The sequence below is a fragment of the Calypte anna genome, chromosome Z (genome assembly GCF_003957555.1).
Source record: "Calypte anna isolate BGI_N300 chromosome Z, bCalAnn1_v1.p, whole genome shotgun sequence".
Taxonomy (NCBI): Eukaryota; Metazoa; Chordata; class Aves; order Apodiformes; family Trochilidae; genus Calypte; species Calypte anna.
This window is the reverse complement of record NC_044274.1, coordinates 73727584-73741145: the sequence shown is the minus strand read 5'-3', so window position 1 is coordinate 73741145 and position 13562 is coordinate 73727584. Positions and strand designations below refer to the sequence as shown.

General features: G+C 52.4%; 1 protein-coding gene across 7 annotated transcripts in view; it reads left to right on the top strand.

The window, feature by feature from the left end:
• Positions 1 to 13562, top strand: part of PAX5 (paired box 5) — a 109511-nt gene that overhangs the window by 12974 nt on the left and 82975 nt on the right. For 6 of the 7 annotated variants that reach the window (XM_030467255.1, XM_030467256.1, XM_030467260.1 and 3 more), the window contains 2 exons: positions 730 to 794; positions 2059 to 2187. In XM_030467255.1, coding sequence (XP_030323115.1) covers positions 730 to 794; positions 2059 to 2187 — 194 coding nt within the window. The remainder of the gene's footprint in view (positions 1 to 729; positions 795 to 2058; positions 2188 to 13562) is intronic. The other variant, XM_030467259.1, reaches the window with a different exon arrangement.

The window sequence follows — 13562 nt, the reverse complement described above, 5'->3', positions numbered from 1 at the left end:
TGAAATAACAGAGCCAGCCCCCACCACCTGTCCCCAGGTCCATTTGAGGTGGTTCCTGGGGTGACTTTGAAGCCAGTGTCCCCTGGGACATCCCTGTGGCAGCCCCAGCTCAGTCTCCTCTCTCCCAAGATCAGAAACAGGAGAAGGTTTGTTAGGTGAGGAGAGGAGAGGGGCTTGGGACTGCTGCACAACCAGTGACAAGCAAGCCTCCTTCCAGCAGAACTCTGTACCCCCAGAAGGTGTTTCAGATGCCTTCTTTCTTTCCTCTTTTCCTTCTTCTTTCCCTTTTCTCACGGTGCATCAGTGGATGAGCACTTGGCAGAGCATCCCCCCAGCCCCCTGCCTGCTGTCCTGCAGGACACAGCGTGCCTCCTGGATCATCTTCAAAATTTCCCTGATTGCCTTCATTTTGAATCAGAGCAGAGGCTGTCCCAGCGACAGCCATGCAGTTACTCAGCTTTTAAGAGCAGCATTTAATCTGACACGTTTTTATTTTAATATTAATTTGGCCAAGGGGTTTCTTTTTTTCAGAGGTGTCCAAGCCCTTCAGCCGAGTGCTGTCCCTGTCTGGGGTGAGGGTAAAAGCTCCCACCTTTCAGTGGGTGACTGTGCACAGAAAGGTGATGTAGGCCTTGATGTAGGTGTCCTGAAATGAAAAATAAAAATAAAAATAGTGTCTGAACCCCCCTGTGACTGTGTGCTTGCCGCTAAGCTGGTGTTTCTTTTCAGGATCATAAGGACCAAGGTGCAGCAGCCACCCAATCAGCAGGTCCCAGCCTCCAGTCACAGCATAGGTAAGGAAAACTTTTTTTTTTTTTTTTTTTTAATATTAAATAAAAAAAAGCATAATAGGTTACAAATATTCTAAAGAACTTTTAATCATTCTTATGGACAGATAATTCTGCATAAAACACTTCAGCACACGTGCTAATGCGCCTTCTTTGTCATTCTCCAAGGGCTGAACATAGTAAATGAATTTTATAAATACTGCTAAAAGGTTTTGAATTTTACTGATTATTATGATAAATAGCTTTCACCATGAGACAGAAAATTGAAATCTAAACCAAAAAACCCCCACTAATGGGGGTCTATAGAATGTCAGATAATTAAAGTAATAAATCAAGAAAGGGGTACTTATTCATAACATTTTCTGCATCATTAGTCAGTAAGTAGTTTTGAATGTGGTTTTTTTTCATCTATCAACCATCCCTTCCATAATTCTTTGTGCACTTGCAGTCTTGAGTGAAGAGGTAGCAAAACTTTTCCCCAAACTTTAATTCAGCAGCAGCCCAGCAGAGCTGCTCCTGAGGCAGGTGGTGCTGGAGGAGGGCTCCAGGGAAGGGTCTCTGGAGGGGTCTCTAGAAGGGGGTCTATGGGGGGGTCCTTGGAGCATCCCTGGGAGGGTGACTGGAGTGTCCCTGGAAGGGTCTGTGTGAGGGTCCCTGGGTTATCTCTCTAGAAGTCTCTGGAGGGTCCCTGTAGGGGTCCTTGGAGGGTCTCTGGTGGGTCCCTGGGGGTGTCCCAGGCCAGCGAGGGCTCCTTATCCCTCCCAGGGGCTGTTTGTGTCTCAGGTCCCCCCTGTGCTGTGTGTCTGAGGGGCTGTCTCTCCTTGAGCAGAACAAGCAGAGGATACAGGTCTTGTTCCTCCTGTGGGACACATCAGGGATGTGTCAACATGGGCGTGGCTGCTGGGTGATAAAGGTGGTGGTGGCCCTGGACCCTGCAGTGTCACCCTGGTGTCCCCTGCCCTGGTGGCATCTTCAGGCTCCTCCTGGCTCGGATCAGTGACCCCTGGACACAGCCACCACCCTTTCCCCAGGGCTCTGCCAAAACCAAGGGGATTTAATTCATACTTTGAGGAGCCTCCTAGCCCTGTCTTGTCCCTGGGCACCCCCATCTCTCTGGGGGTCTTCCCTGGCTGGAGGCAGTGGCTCCCCAAGCCCAAACCCCTTGTGCTGGGTGGTCCTGCCTGCGGGAGGGGGTCTGTCCCTGGGGAGGGTAGCGGTGGCTTTCAGGTGGGTGTTGTCCTGCTGCTGACCCCCTGGTATTGTCTTGCAGCCTCCACGGGGTCTGTGACCCAGGTGTCCTCTGTCAGCACCGACTCAGCTGGGTCATCCTACTCCATCAGTGGGATCCTGGGCATCGCCTCCCCTGGCACCGACAGCAACAAGCGCAAGAGGGATGAAGGTACAGGGAGAGGGTTTGGGGCTCTTCTGGGTCTGGGAGGCACCTGGGAGGGGTGAATTCTGGGTTGCTGGGTTTTTTGGTGGGACAGATGTGTGTGGGGGGGTGCTGGGAGCTGCCAACATTACCCATCACCATCTGCTGCTGTGGGGTTTGGTCTGGTTTTGGTGGTCACAGCCCAGCTGGGGACCTTTGGTGTGACCTGGTGTCCAGAGCCAGGACCTCTTCGAGTCTAGGTGATCTCTGGAGGTCCCCAGAGGCTGTAGAAGGACTGTTTGAAAGGGTCTGCAGTGACAGGATGGCAATGGCTTCAAATTAGAGAAGAGTAGGTTTAGACTGGATACTAGGAACCAGTTCTTCACCATAGGGGTGGTGGAACAATGGCACAGGGTGCCCAGGGAGGTGATTGAGGCCTCATCCCTGGAGATGTTCAAGGTGAGGCTTGAGGATGCTCTGAGCACCCTGATCTAATGAGGGTGTCCCTGATACTGCAGGGGTTGGGATGGGGTGACCCTGAGAGGTCCCTTCCAACCCAAATTATTGTATGATTCTTCCAACTCTGATACCCCTGAGGAGCAGAGGCTGGTCTGGGTGTTTCAGAAAGCACTGGAGCTGTGTTGCAGTGTGTAACCCTGCTCCCCACGGGGGGACATTTCCCTCCCACCCATGAAAAGGGAAGGAGAGATCCTCATGTTGTCTCTGCAGCCCCCAGAGAGTGGTCCCCATCCACAGGGAGTCAGGAGAGAGCAGCAGAGCTTCTGCAGTGCTGAGCCTCAGGAGGTGCCCCCAGCACCAGGAGGTATTTGGTGGTCAGGGGGTGTCACTGGGCACACTGGGGATGGGGTCAGGGGTGCTTGTGCTCCTTGGATCTGCTGCAGGGTTTATACTCCTGGGTGTTTTGGTCCTGCTTTGAGGCTGGACTGTATGATCTCAGAGGTCCTTTCCAGCCTCAGGGATAATTCTCTGGTTCTGTGTCATTCTGCACGCTGGGCACTTTCCCAGTGAGAACACATCAGTGTGGGGGGACAATTTCAGGGGTCCTTGGGAGGGTCAGTGGGGACTGCAGAGTACAGCTCCTTGTCTGCAGGTCCCAGCTGAATGTCCTGGTGTTGGTTAACTCTGCCATCGTACACCTGATTTTTTTTTTTCTTTACCAAGTGCAAACCACCCATGGCAGAGATAAATAAATGCACTCAGGCAGGTAGAATAGAAATTCTGCACTTTATAAGCCAGGCTGGGGAGAGATGCCCTCTGTGCTGAAGATTTGCCCTGTCCTGGTTCTGGGGTTCCAGTGATTATGGATGGCTCTGGTTTAATTGTAGGGGCAAGAATTAAATGTTTTCCTTGGGAAGATCAGATGCCAGAGCTGAGGAATGCTCCAGCTTTTTTTTTTTGCCAGCTCACATTTAGAGGAGAGGCATGTGGCTTCTAAAACAAGCCCCATCCTTTGGGGCAGGATGAGTCATGAATTCTGAGCTGGCAGAGCTGGAGAGTAGTGCTGTCCTCAGCAGAGCCTTCTGGCTGATGCTGTTACAGACCCAGGGCTGCAGACTTCGGGAGGCACAGGGAGATACTTCCCCATCTTGTTCTGTCGGGGGGGATCCATAGCTCCATCCTGATTGTCACGGGGGGGTGACACGGGGAGGTGACACGGGTGGTGTGTGCTGGGCTGGGAGGTGGAGGAGAGCAGCACATGTCACCCAGGCACGGGCTGTATCATGATGGAGATGCACAAGGGGGCAGAGTTAACTTTGCCATCTCCTGATTCAGAGAGATGGAGACAGCTGCCCTCAGCCCCTGGCCTCCTGTCCTTTGCCACCATCCCCTGCTGCCTGCTGTCCCTCCATCCCTGCAGCTACAGCCTCTGCAGTGCCCACACAGGGGTCCTGGGGACCCTCGGGGGGGACTCTTTCCTCTGGCTCCCAGATGCATCCAGCACTCCCTGTCATTTTTTACCTGGTTTTCTTCTCCTCACTCTTGACATTTTTTTTTTTAAGCAGATGTCACCTCACCAGTCTTTAACCCAGTGGGGAGCTTGCTGGCTAGCAACAGAGGCAAACCAAACCAGGCAGTCTTTATTGGTTTATATAACTGAAGGTGTCATTTTTATTTTTTTTTTCTCCTTGTTGTAACATGGACTCGGAGCAGATGTGCCTTGGTGGGGGATCGGTTGCTTCACTGGTAGTTAAAGGATGTGCAAACAGAGACTGACATGAGAAGCTGTTCTGGATGGGGGCAGGGATGCAGACAGCTCCAGGCAGCTTGTGGATCACCCTGTCTGCAGATCATCTCCTCCCAGCCCTGCAGGCACCTCTGCCAGGTCTGGGAGCTGGTACCTTCTCATGATCCAATCCTTGCTCTGGTGTTGGGTGAGGAGAAGCTGAGCAGGAGCCATCAAACCCCCCCTGTCCTGTGCTGCATCCCCAGAGTGTGAGCAGCAGGGCCAGGGAGGGGATTGTCCCCTCTGCTCTGCTCTGGGGAGACCCCCCTGGGGTAAAGCTGTGTCCAGCTCTGGGGTCCCCATCAGCAGAAGGACCCGGAGCTGTTGGAGCCAGTGCAGAGGAGGTGATGGAGGTGCTGGGAGGGCTGGAGCAGCTCTGCTCTGGAGCCAGGCTGAGAGAGTTGGGGGTGTTGAGGCTGGAGAAGAGAAGGCTGCAACGGGGAGACCTTAGAGCACCTTCCAGTGCCTGAAGGGGCTCCAGGAAAGCTGGGGAGGGACTTGGGACAAGGGCCTGGAGGGATGGGAGCCTGCGAGGGGGAAGGGTTTGGAGCTGGGAGAGGGGAGATGGAGAGGAGAAATCCTTTGGGGTGAGGGTGCTGAGCCCCAGGTTGCCCCCAGAAGCTGTGGCTGCCCCATCCCTGGCAGTGCTGAAGGTTGGATGGGCTGAGAGCACCCTGGTCTAGGACTTGATGGTCTTAAAAGTCTTTTCAACTAAAATAATTCTGTGATTCTGAACACTGCACATTGTGCTGGGGAACTGGATGAGCCCATCAGGGTGCAGGATGTGAGACTCCCCTCCTGCCCAGATGTAAATACTGCAGCCAGCAGCTGCATCTCCACAGTCTCCTCATCTGGGGAACTGAAACCAGCACAGAGGGAGACCCTCTCTCCAAGGGGGGCTTTGTTTCCATTCTTATCAACCAAAACCTGCATTGCTGCCAGCATCTGGTGTGTTGGGAAGTGCCCATCCCTTGTCCTGCCTGCTGAACACATCCTGGAGATCTTGAGGTCTTTGGAAAATGCATTGCCTTTAAACACAGTTTTGTTCTGTTTCAAGACATTTGGGTCCCAGTTCTTTCCAGGAGGGTAAACTTGTGAGAGGGTCAGGGATGCAGGGTGCTGTCCAAAAAACCCCATCTGATCTTTTAATGTTGAGTACCAGAACCACAGCTGGTACCAGTTCCACAGAGTGGGGTCAGGTGTGAGGTCTGCAGCTCTGTCCTCATCTGAGCTCTGACTGTGGCCTCTGATATATTCATGTAGCAGAAGAATCATCTCCAAGGGCATCCTGCTGCTCTGCCTCCTCATGGAGACAAACGTCTTCCCTTTCTGGTCCCGCTGTCCTGACCATGCCCCACCATCCAGCAGAGAACTCCCACTTCATCACTGGGATGGGGGAATGTCCTGAGGGGTGGGAGCTGCTGTACCATCCTGGAGGGCTCTTCAGCCATGCCATGGGCTAGTGGTGGCCATGTGAATCCCCCTGGTCAGCCATGACTTCCCAAGGCTCCTTTAACACAAAGTACATCCTATTGTAGCTCCTCTGGCCATGCAGGATTTTTGTTCTCCCATTTTTGAGGGCTGGAGCTTGGGGCTCTGATGGCCATCCATGGTCTCCACTCCTCACAGCCAGGGCTGGGCAGGACCTGGGATCTGGCTTTGAGAGTATTGCCTGAGTACCACCAGTCCAGGATGTCTCTGGTGGGACACTGCTCCATCAGGAAAGCCCTTTCCCCAACTCCTAGTAGGGGTTGGAGCCTCTTCCTGCTCCAGACTTAATTGCTTGTTAACTTAACTGCTTGTTAACTTAATGTTAAGTGGCTTTAACCACTTCTTTTCACTGTAGGTTTGGTTATCCCAGTTGGGGAGGACCCACTGGGTAAGGAAGGGGTCAGTGGGACATGGATGTGAAGGATCCCACAGATGTGTGTCACTGCCTGTCCGTGCTCCAGGACATCAGCAGGAGGAATGTTTGCCTTGCAGGCAGGGAGTGGTGGAGGTCAGTAGAGACATCATCCACCAGCAGGGTCCCCATAGCTCCTCTCTGCCCAGGGGAGTCTGGCAGGACCTGGTGTCCATAGCATCCTCTCCAGCTCTGCCTTGGGGCCTTCTGCTCTGTGCAAGTGATGTGTGAGGGAATGAAACCTTTGGGGATTTGACCCACAAGGGAAACATTCAAAACAAAAAACGACTGTGAGGGGGAAAAGGCCAGGAGTTTACAGGGAGGTAAAAAAATCAGCTGACAACAGCAACTTGAACTTGAGGTGCTGAAATCTAAGTCTGGGCAGGGAGGAGAGGGGAGGAGGTATGTGGTGGGACCACCAAGCCTGTGGGTAAGGGTCTGTCTGTACCCCCAGGCTGGACCATGCTGTGGGACAGTGCCCAGACTGAGCATGGGGGGATGTGGCCACCCACCCATTGCCAAGGGAAAGTGAGATAGGAAACACCCAAAACATCAGGAGGCAATCTCTCTGTGGTACAGGTGGTCAAGTGGAACAGAGAGAGCCTTCCAAGCCCATGAGGAGGCTGAGGAGAAGGAAACCCCCTCCAGAGTCCCAGGGAAGTGCTGGGGTTTAATAATTTCTAGTCCCACTTCAGGAGTGCTTACTCACTGGAGTTGCCTTTCCTCCTGGGGATAACCCAGGGACTGTAATGAGGGGAGAAGGTTTTGCAGGGTCAGCACATCCTGATTTGAATTTCTCCTGCCAGTGCAGATTGTCCTTTGCCTTCAGGGATCCCTTCCCAGCCCTGCAGAGCAGGGTGAGCTGCTTGTCCCCTCTGTTAGCTCCTCCTTACCACACAGATGCTGGAATCCTCCTTTTAGAGTCTGATCTGGACGTTGCTCATTACCCCACAGTGATGGCTTTGTCTGCACTTTATGCTCTGCAGTCTTGGTGGAGGTTTAAATTTGTTTTCATTCCACTGACAACTTTCCTCCCCTGAGTCCTTGGATGTGATTTCCCACAGCACTGGGACTCTTCTCTCCTTTCACTCTTTACCTTTGCCTTTTGTGTACCTCACAGGATGTGAGGTACACAGGATGTACCTCATCCAGGACATGCTGAATGTGCTGAAGTGGCAGCAGCCCCAGCCATGTTGACAGTACTGGTGTCACCCATGGACACCCATGGGTGCTGCTGGTTGGACATGAGCAGTGATGCTGTCATGCACTGGTAGTGGTGGTGTCACCCATGGGTGGTGGTGGTTTGGTACCATCAGTGAGGGTGTCACCCATGGGTGGTGGTGGTTTGGTACCATCAGTGAGGGTGTCACCCATGGGTGGTGGTGGTTTGGCACCATCAGTGAGGGAGTCACCCATGAGTGGTGGTGGTTTGGTACCATCAGTGACAGTGTCACCCATGGGTGGTGGTGGTTTTGTACCATCAGTGAGTGTGGTACCTGTGGATGGTGGTGAGTTGCTGTTCCCAGACCCAGCTCCGTCCATGGGGCTCTTGGTACTGAGACAGTCGTCTAGATATTGGCACGTGGAGCTCAGCAGACACAGGACTTCTCTTTGAGAGAGGAAAAAAAGGAAAAAAGAGTATTTTGACATGAAGTTCTAGAGAAAAAAAGAGCAAACATGGCTGAGCTCAGCTCCCAGGTAGGACAGCATTGAGATGGTGCAGGAGTGCTCTGGGCTTCTGTACATTAAAATGAGTGAAAATGAACAAAAAATTAATGAAATGAAACAAACCATGGTGTTGTGATGTTAGAGAGTGATACATTCCCAGGAGACAGGGTGGTAATTCTGGGAGGGGAAGGACCAACCTCAGCCCAGCCAGGGGTCTGGAGGCCACTGGTGATGTTCTGCTGGCCCAAGGGGATTTTTCAGGTGCCCAGAGGTGGGTGCAGGGAAACCCCCCAGCACATCTGCCCCTTCCCAGCTCTCTGCTGCACATGTCAAATGTCTTTGTCATTTGTCCCTCTGGGACCTCTGTTTTCAGATCTCTCCTCCAGCTCTGGGGTGAAGTTCTGCCACCTTCCACCAGCTTGGGCAGAGCAGGGATTTTCCTGGAGCTATGTTAATGAAAATCCCAGGGTTCTCACTCTCCTTACAGCCCTGCTGTAGCTCCAGCTGTTCCCATCAGGAGCTGTCGAGAGCTGGATGCTTCTCAGTGAATAACCTCTTCATATAGGTTTATCTGAAACCCATTTCAGGGGTAGGATGTCTTGTCAGATCATCCTGAGGGTGCTGGAACTGGGGCTGGGCAGTGTTCTGCTGTGGGAAAGCATTTTCCAAAGAAAAGGGAATTTTATGGAAAAGCAGGGTGTGGAAGTTATGATGGGCATTTGCTGGAAACACTAATGTAAAATGAAAGAGAAATGTCATGAGCAAGAGGAATAATTCTGATTTTAAGGAGGAATTGTTAGCATCCAGAGGAGAGGAAGCTCTGAGGAGTGTCAGCTTGGGGATGGTGTCAGCTTTCCCATCACCTTGTCCCATGGGCCCTTCCTGGGATGGGGTCTGTGTCCCACCCCCCAATCTGCTCCTCATCCCAGGGGAAAGTGACCCAGGCTCTGCTGTGGGTACCAGTGGCTCATCTGCCTGGTGGCACAAAATCCAGATTTGGTGCTGGAGCTGAAATCTGCGGTGGGTGCAGTTGGTGCCAGATCTGATTCCAGCCTGGCTGGGATTGTAAAGTCAGAATTATTTTTCTGGATGGAATGACAAGTTGCTGAAATCCTGAGTGATGCTGGGAAATTACTTTTTCTGCTGGAGCTTTGGGAGGAGCTGGAGTTGCAGCTATTATTGCTGTTGTTGCCAATCAGCAAGTTCCTGGGAAGCAGATGTTGCAAAATCAAATGGAGGTGCCTTGGATGTTGTCTCCTTTTCAGTTTCTGTCTATTATGGCCCTTGTGTCCTGTCTTTGCACTGAGGATTATTCACTGCTAGAGGTGGATGCACAGTAGTGACCGAATTCTGCAATCCCCACCCCTGGAAGTGTTCCTTTTTTTTTTTTTTTTTTTTTTTTTTTTTTTGGCATGAGCAGACTTTTGCAGCTGGAAAAAGAAGAAAAATGGGAAAATCCAGAGATGTGGTGTCCCTGCCTGCCTGAGAGATGAAGTGTTCCACTTGTGCTTTGTTGGACTGCCACATGAAGATGATTTTCAGCTCCTGTTCAGCCAGGCTCCTTTTGTGCCTGTACCTCTGGGCAGCTGCCCCAGGAGCTCTGAGGTTTGTCTCTGCCACAACTGCTCTGCTGTCATGACAGAGGTGATCCCAGCACCCTTGCTGATGACCCTGGAGCAACTGTGCCAAAGCTGTTCCTCAGAGGCAGTTTCAGAGCCATGGACTTTGCTTTCTCTCTTCTCTTCATAACCCCTATCTCTGGAGGTCAGCCTGTACCTGGAGGTGCCTGCAGGACCCTGTCCTTGCTTTCTGGGTGTCCTCACTTTTGGGGCAGTCACCACCCATGCCTGTGACTGCAGGGTTGATGGGAAGAGCAGTCGAAGTGCTTGGACTTCCAAGAGCAGCCCAGCATCTTTCCTTCTGGCTGATGCCTGGAGAAATCTTGAGTGTGGCTTTTCCTCGTTTTATCTCCTCCAAGAGTCTGTTGAGAGGTGTTTGTGGTTAAAGTGTACTTATGGTAATGGCCTCAAGGTTATTGCTCTAGCAGGAGGATGATTTTCCTTCAGTGCTGCAGTTCCACCTTGCAGGTGGATGTTGGAAACCAAGGATCTGGAGCTGAGCTGCCTCCCCGGGCCCCACGCAGGAGGGAATTCCAGGTAAAATCTCCTGTCAGCCAGGCACTGATCTGACTTCTTTGCAGCATGGCAAAAGAGATGTCTGCAGTGGAGGTCAGGGTATTGGAAATCTGTCAGGGACTTAACAGTGGCAAAACACGACAGCTTTCTGACCACATGGACACTTCATCTTCATAAAACTGCATCCCTGGAGTGCTGGGTGTGAAGCAGTGAAACGTCTGCCGCTCTCTGCATGGCTTTGGTCACAGGCTGGGTGAGAATCTGTGGCTGCTGCTTCTTCAGGAACTTCTGCAGTCCTGTCATCGTGGTCTCCAGCATCTTACAAAGAAGCAGAGAGCTGGAGAAAAGGTGTCCTTCTAGGGCTGAACTCCAGGGATGCTGGACAGCAGAGCAGGCGAGTAGGGATGCTGCTCCTGTGGGGATGGAGATGTCACCGTGGGAAGGGTGTTCTTCCAGGTACTATACACAGGGCACTTCAACTTCTAGAGAAAAAAGTGAGGAATGCAATCTGGAAAGCAGACTTGCAGTGAGGAGGCATCTGGGAGAACAGCTCTGGTTGAGTGGTGGATTTCTTGCATGGCAGAGCTTAGCTCTGGAGGTGGTGGCAGACACTGGTCAGACACTGGGTTCTGCCTGATGGAGCTGGTGTGAGCAGGTTTGGTGTTTGGGGTACATCTCCTTCTGACACAGCCCCACAGGAGAAGTTGTGAGACACCTGGTGCACTGGTGTGCACACTGAAGGTGGTTGAAGCCTTTCAGGTGAAGGCACCAGAGCATCTTGTATTGACCAAGCATGCTTGACCAAGCCCTCCCGTCTAACTCTGAGCAACTGCTGCTGGACTTTGTCATCCAGGTATTCCTTCTGGTTTCCCTCTCCTTGGGATAAAAATTTCCTGTAGATGTTTGTGTGTGTCAGGTCTCTGTGTCTGTCATCAGGAGCAGCTGTGGCAGGGCTGGCATTCCTTTCAGCTTCTGGGTTTTGAGCTGGAGGCTTTTAAAAGCTGAGATCCTCCCAACATCTTGCTCTATGGTCTGATGTGAGGCTCAGGACATGTTCCTGGGACCAGGCAGCTGCTGCAGCATCCCCTGTGCTACCTCCAGTGATGCTGTGGGTCTGGAGGAGCCTCATAGCCTGGGGTGGGCTTGTTCCTGCTCCCTCAGCAAGGGGAAGCCCCCAGACTCTCCATCCATCCATCCATCCATCCATCCATCCATCCATCCATCCACCCATCTGCCCAGCTCACAGCAGTTCTTGTGCTGTGGCTGGAGATGGCTTTGCAGCCCTGCCCTGCCAGCGGGGCTCCTCTGCACTCCTTCCCCTCCTCCCACAGCCCATTTTACACCTGAGTGGGTTGTTTTTGGTGGTACAGTTCCTACCTGTCCCAGGTGGGACGTTTCTGCCTCGTGTTACAGCTCACATAGCCAGGTGGGGCTGCTGGTTTCATGCTGCGCGGCGCATGATGCCCATGTAAACATTGCTGTCAGCAGTGGCAATTCCATCTCTATTGTCCCAACAAGATTTCATGCTTGACAGTGCCTGACTTTTTTTTTCTTCTTCTTTTTTTTTTCCTTTTCTTTTTTTTTTCCCCCTTGTAAGTCGACTAATAGGAAGTAGTCCTGTGGTGGGTTTTTCCTTCTCTGCATCCTCGGGCTCCCAGTTGCTTCCTCGAGAGTTCTCTGCCTGTTCTCACCCAGGTTTGCCCCCATGGTGGACGATGTGGGAGGTGGCATGGCTGGCAGAGTGAGGTTTGGTGACACAGCAGAGCCTGTCTTCTCCTGCCCAGTCCTGGTCAGAGGGATGAAGAATGGTCCCCATCCATCATGGCCATGGCTGGCAGTGTGCTGGGTCGCTAAGGCCTGGCATGGGTGGTCTGGGATGGGATTCCTTGAATCCAAGGAATTTATTTTTTTTTTGTAACTGTCTAGGTATGTAGCTTTGGGTTTTCAATTTGAAACCCACTCCTACTCCCATGTGCTGCTTCTTTCAGAGCTGTTTCATGCCTAGTGGTTTGGCCACCACAGCACCTTGGTGGGCCAATTTGCTTTGAAGGGGCAGGTCAGAGTCTGGGGATGCTGAGAAATCTGTCCGTGGTTCCCCAAGAAGTTAGTGTCTGGTGTGTGAAACCAGAGTAAACCTCTGGGACCTCTTGGCCCCCCTTCTTTGGGCAGGTCATCCTTCCACAGCCTTGTCCCCCCAGGGTGAGTTCCCAAGGTACAATCCCTCCTGGGATGCTGTGAAGGACCCATCAAGTCAGTGTCTTGGCTTCAGTGTGTGAAACTGTGAGCTCCAGCATGGCCTCACACCACCAGCCACCTTGGGGACAAAAAACAGGCCAAAAAAATTGTTTGCCTCTGTGCTGTCCCATGGCCCTCCTTGCCTCTGGTATTTACAGAAAGATAAGAGGTAAATGGTGCTGCTTGAGTTTGGTTCCTGGTGCCTGGGCTGAGCTGGTAAACTGGTCACATTGAGCCCCTTACCACAGAATTGATTCTGGATCCTTCTGCTGAGAAACCTGCCCAGTGGTGCCTCCCTGACCATCCCACTGCCTCCATCAGCCCCTGGATGGACCCATCAGAAATCACCAGTGCTGGGGATCACAGCTCTCCCCTGGAACCCTTGGAGGGTTTTGTTCTTTCATGAGCATCTTGACATAGAATCACAGAACTAGAACCACATAATTCTCAGGGTTGGAAGGGATCTTTACCCCCCTGCCATGGGCAGGGACACCTCCCACCAGCTCAGGTTGCTCAGAGCCCCATCCAAGCCTTAAAAACTTCCAGGGATGGATGGGGCTTCCACCACCTCCCTGGGCAACCTGTGCCAGGGTCTCACCACCCTCACGGTGAAGAACTTCTTCCTAACTTCCAATCCAAATCTCCCCTCCTCCAGTTTGAATCCATTCCCCCATGTTCTATCACTTCCTGACATCCTAAAAAGTCCCTCCCCAGTTTTCCTGTAGTCCCCTTCAGATACTGAAAGGCCTCAGTAAGGTCTCCTCAGAGCTTTCTCCTCTCCAGACTGAATAACCCTCACTCTCTCAGCCTGTCTTAGCAGGAGGGGTGCTCCAGCCCTCTTATCATCCTTCTCTGGACATGCTCCAGCACCTCCATGTCCTTCCTGTAACAGGGGTTCCAGAACTGGACACAGTACTCCAGGTGGGGTCTCACCAGAGCAGAGCAGAGAGGGAGAATCCCAGAATCCCAGGGTGTTTAGGTTGGAAGAGACCTCCAGACTCATGCAGTCCATCATCCTGTGACAAGCCATGTCCTTAAGGACACTGGATCACTTCCCTGCTGGCCCTGCTGCTGGGAGATGGAAGCATCTGTGTGTAGGGGCAGGTGGGTGCCTGCAGGAGCTGTGTGTGGGGATGGCTCTAGGGATGCTCATGCACACAGGGGTGCTCCTCAGAGCTCCTTCTCTTGCCAAAAACATGGGCCTGGGTTTTTAAGT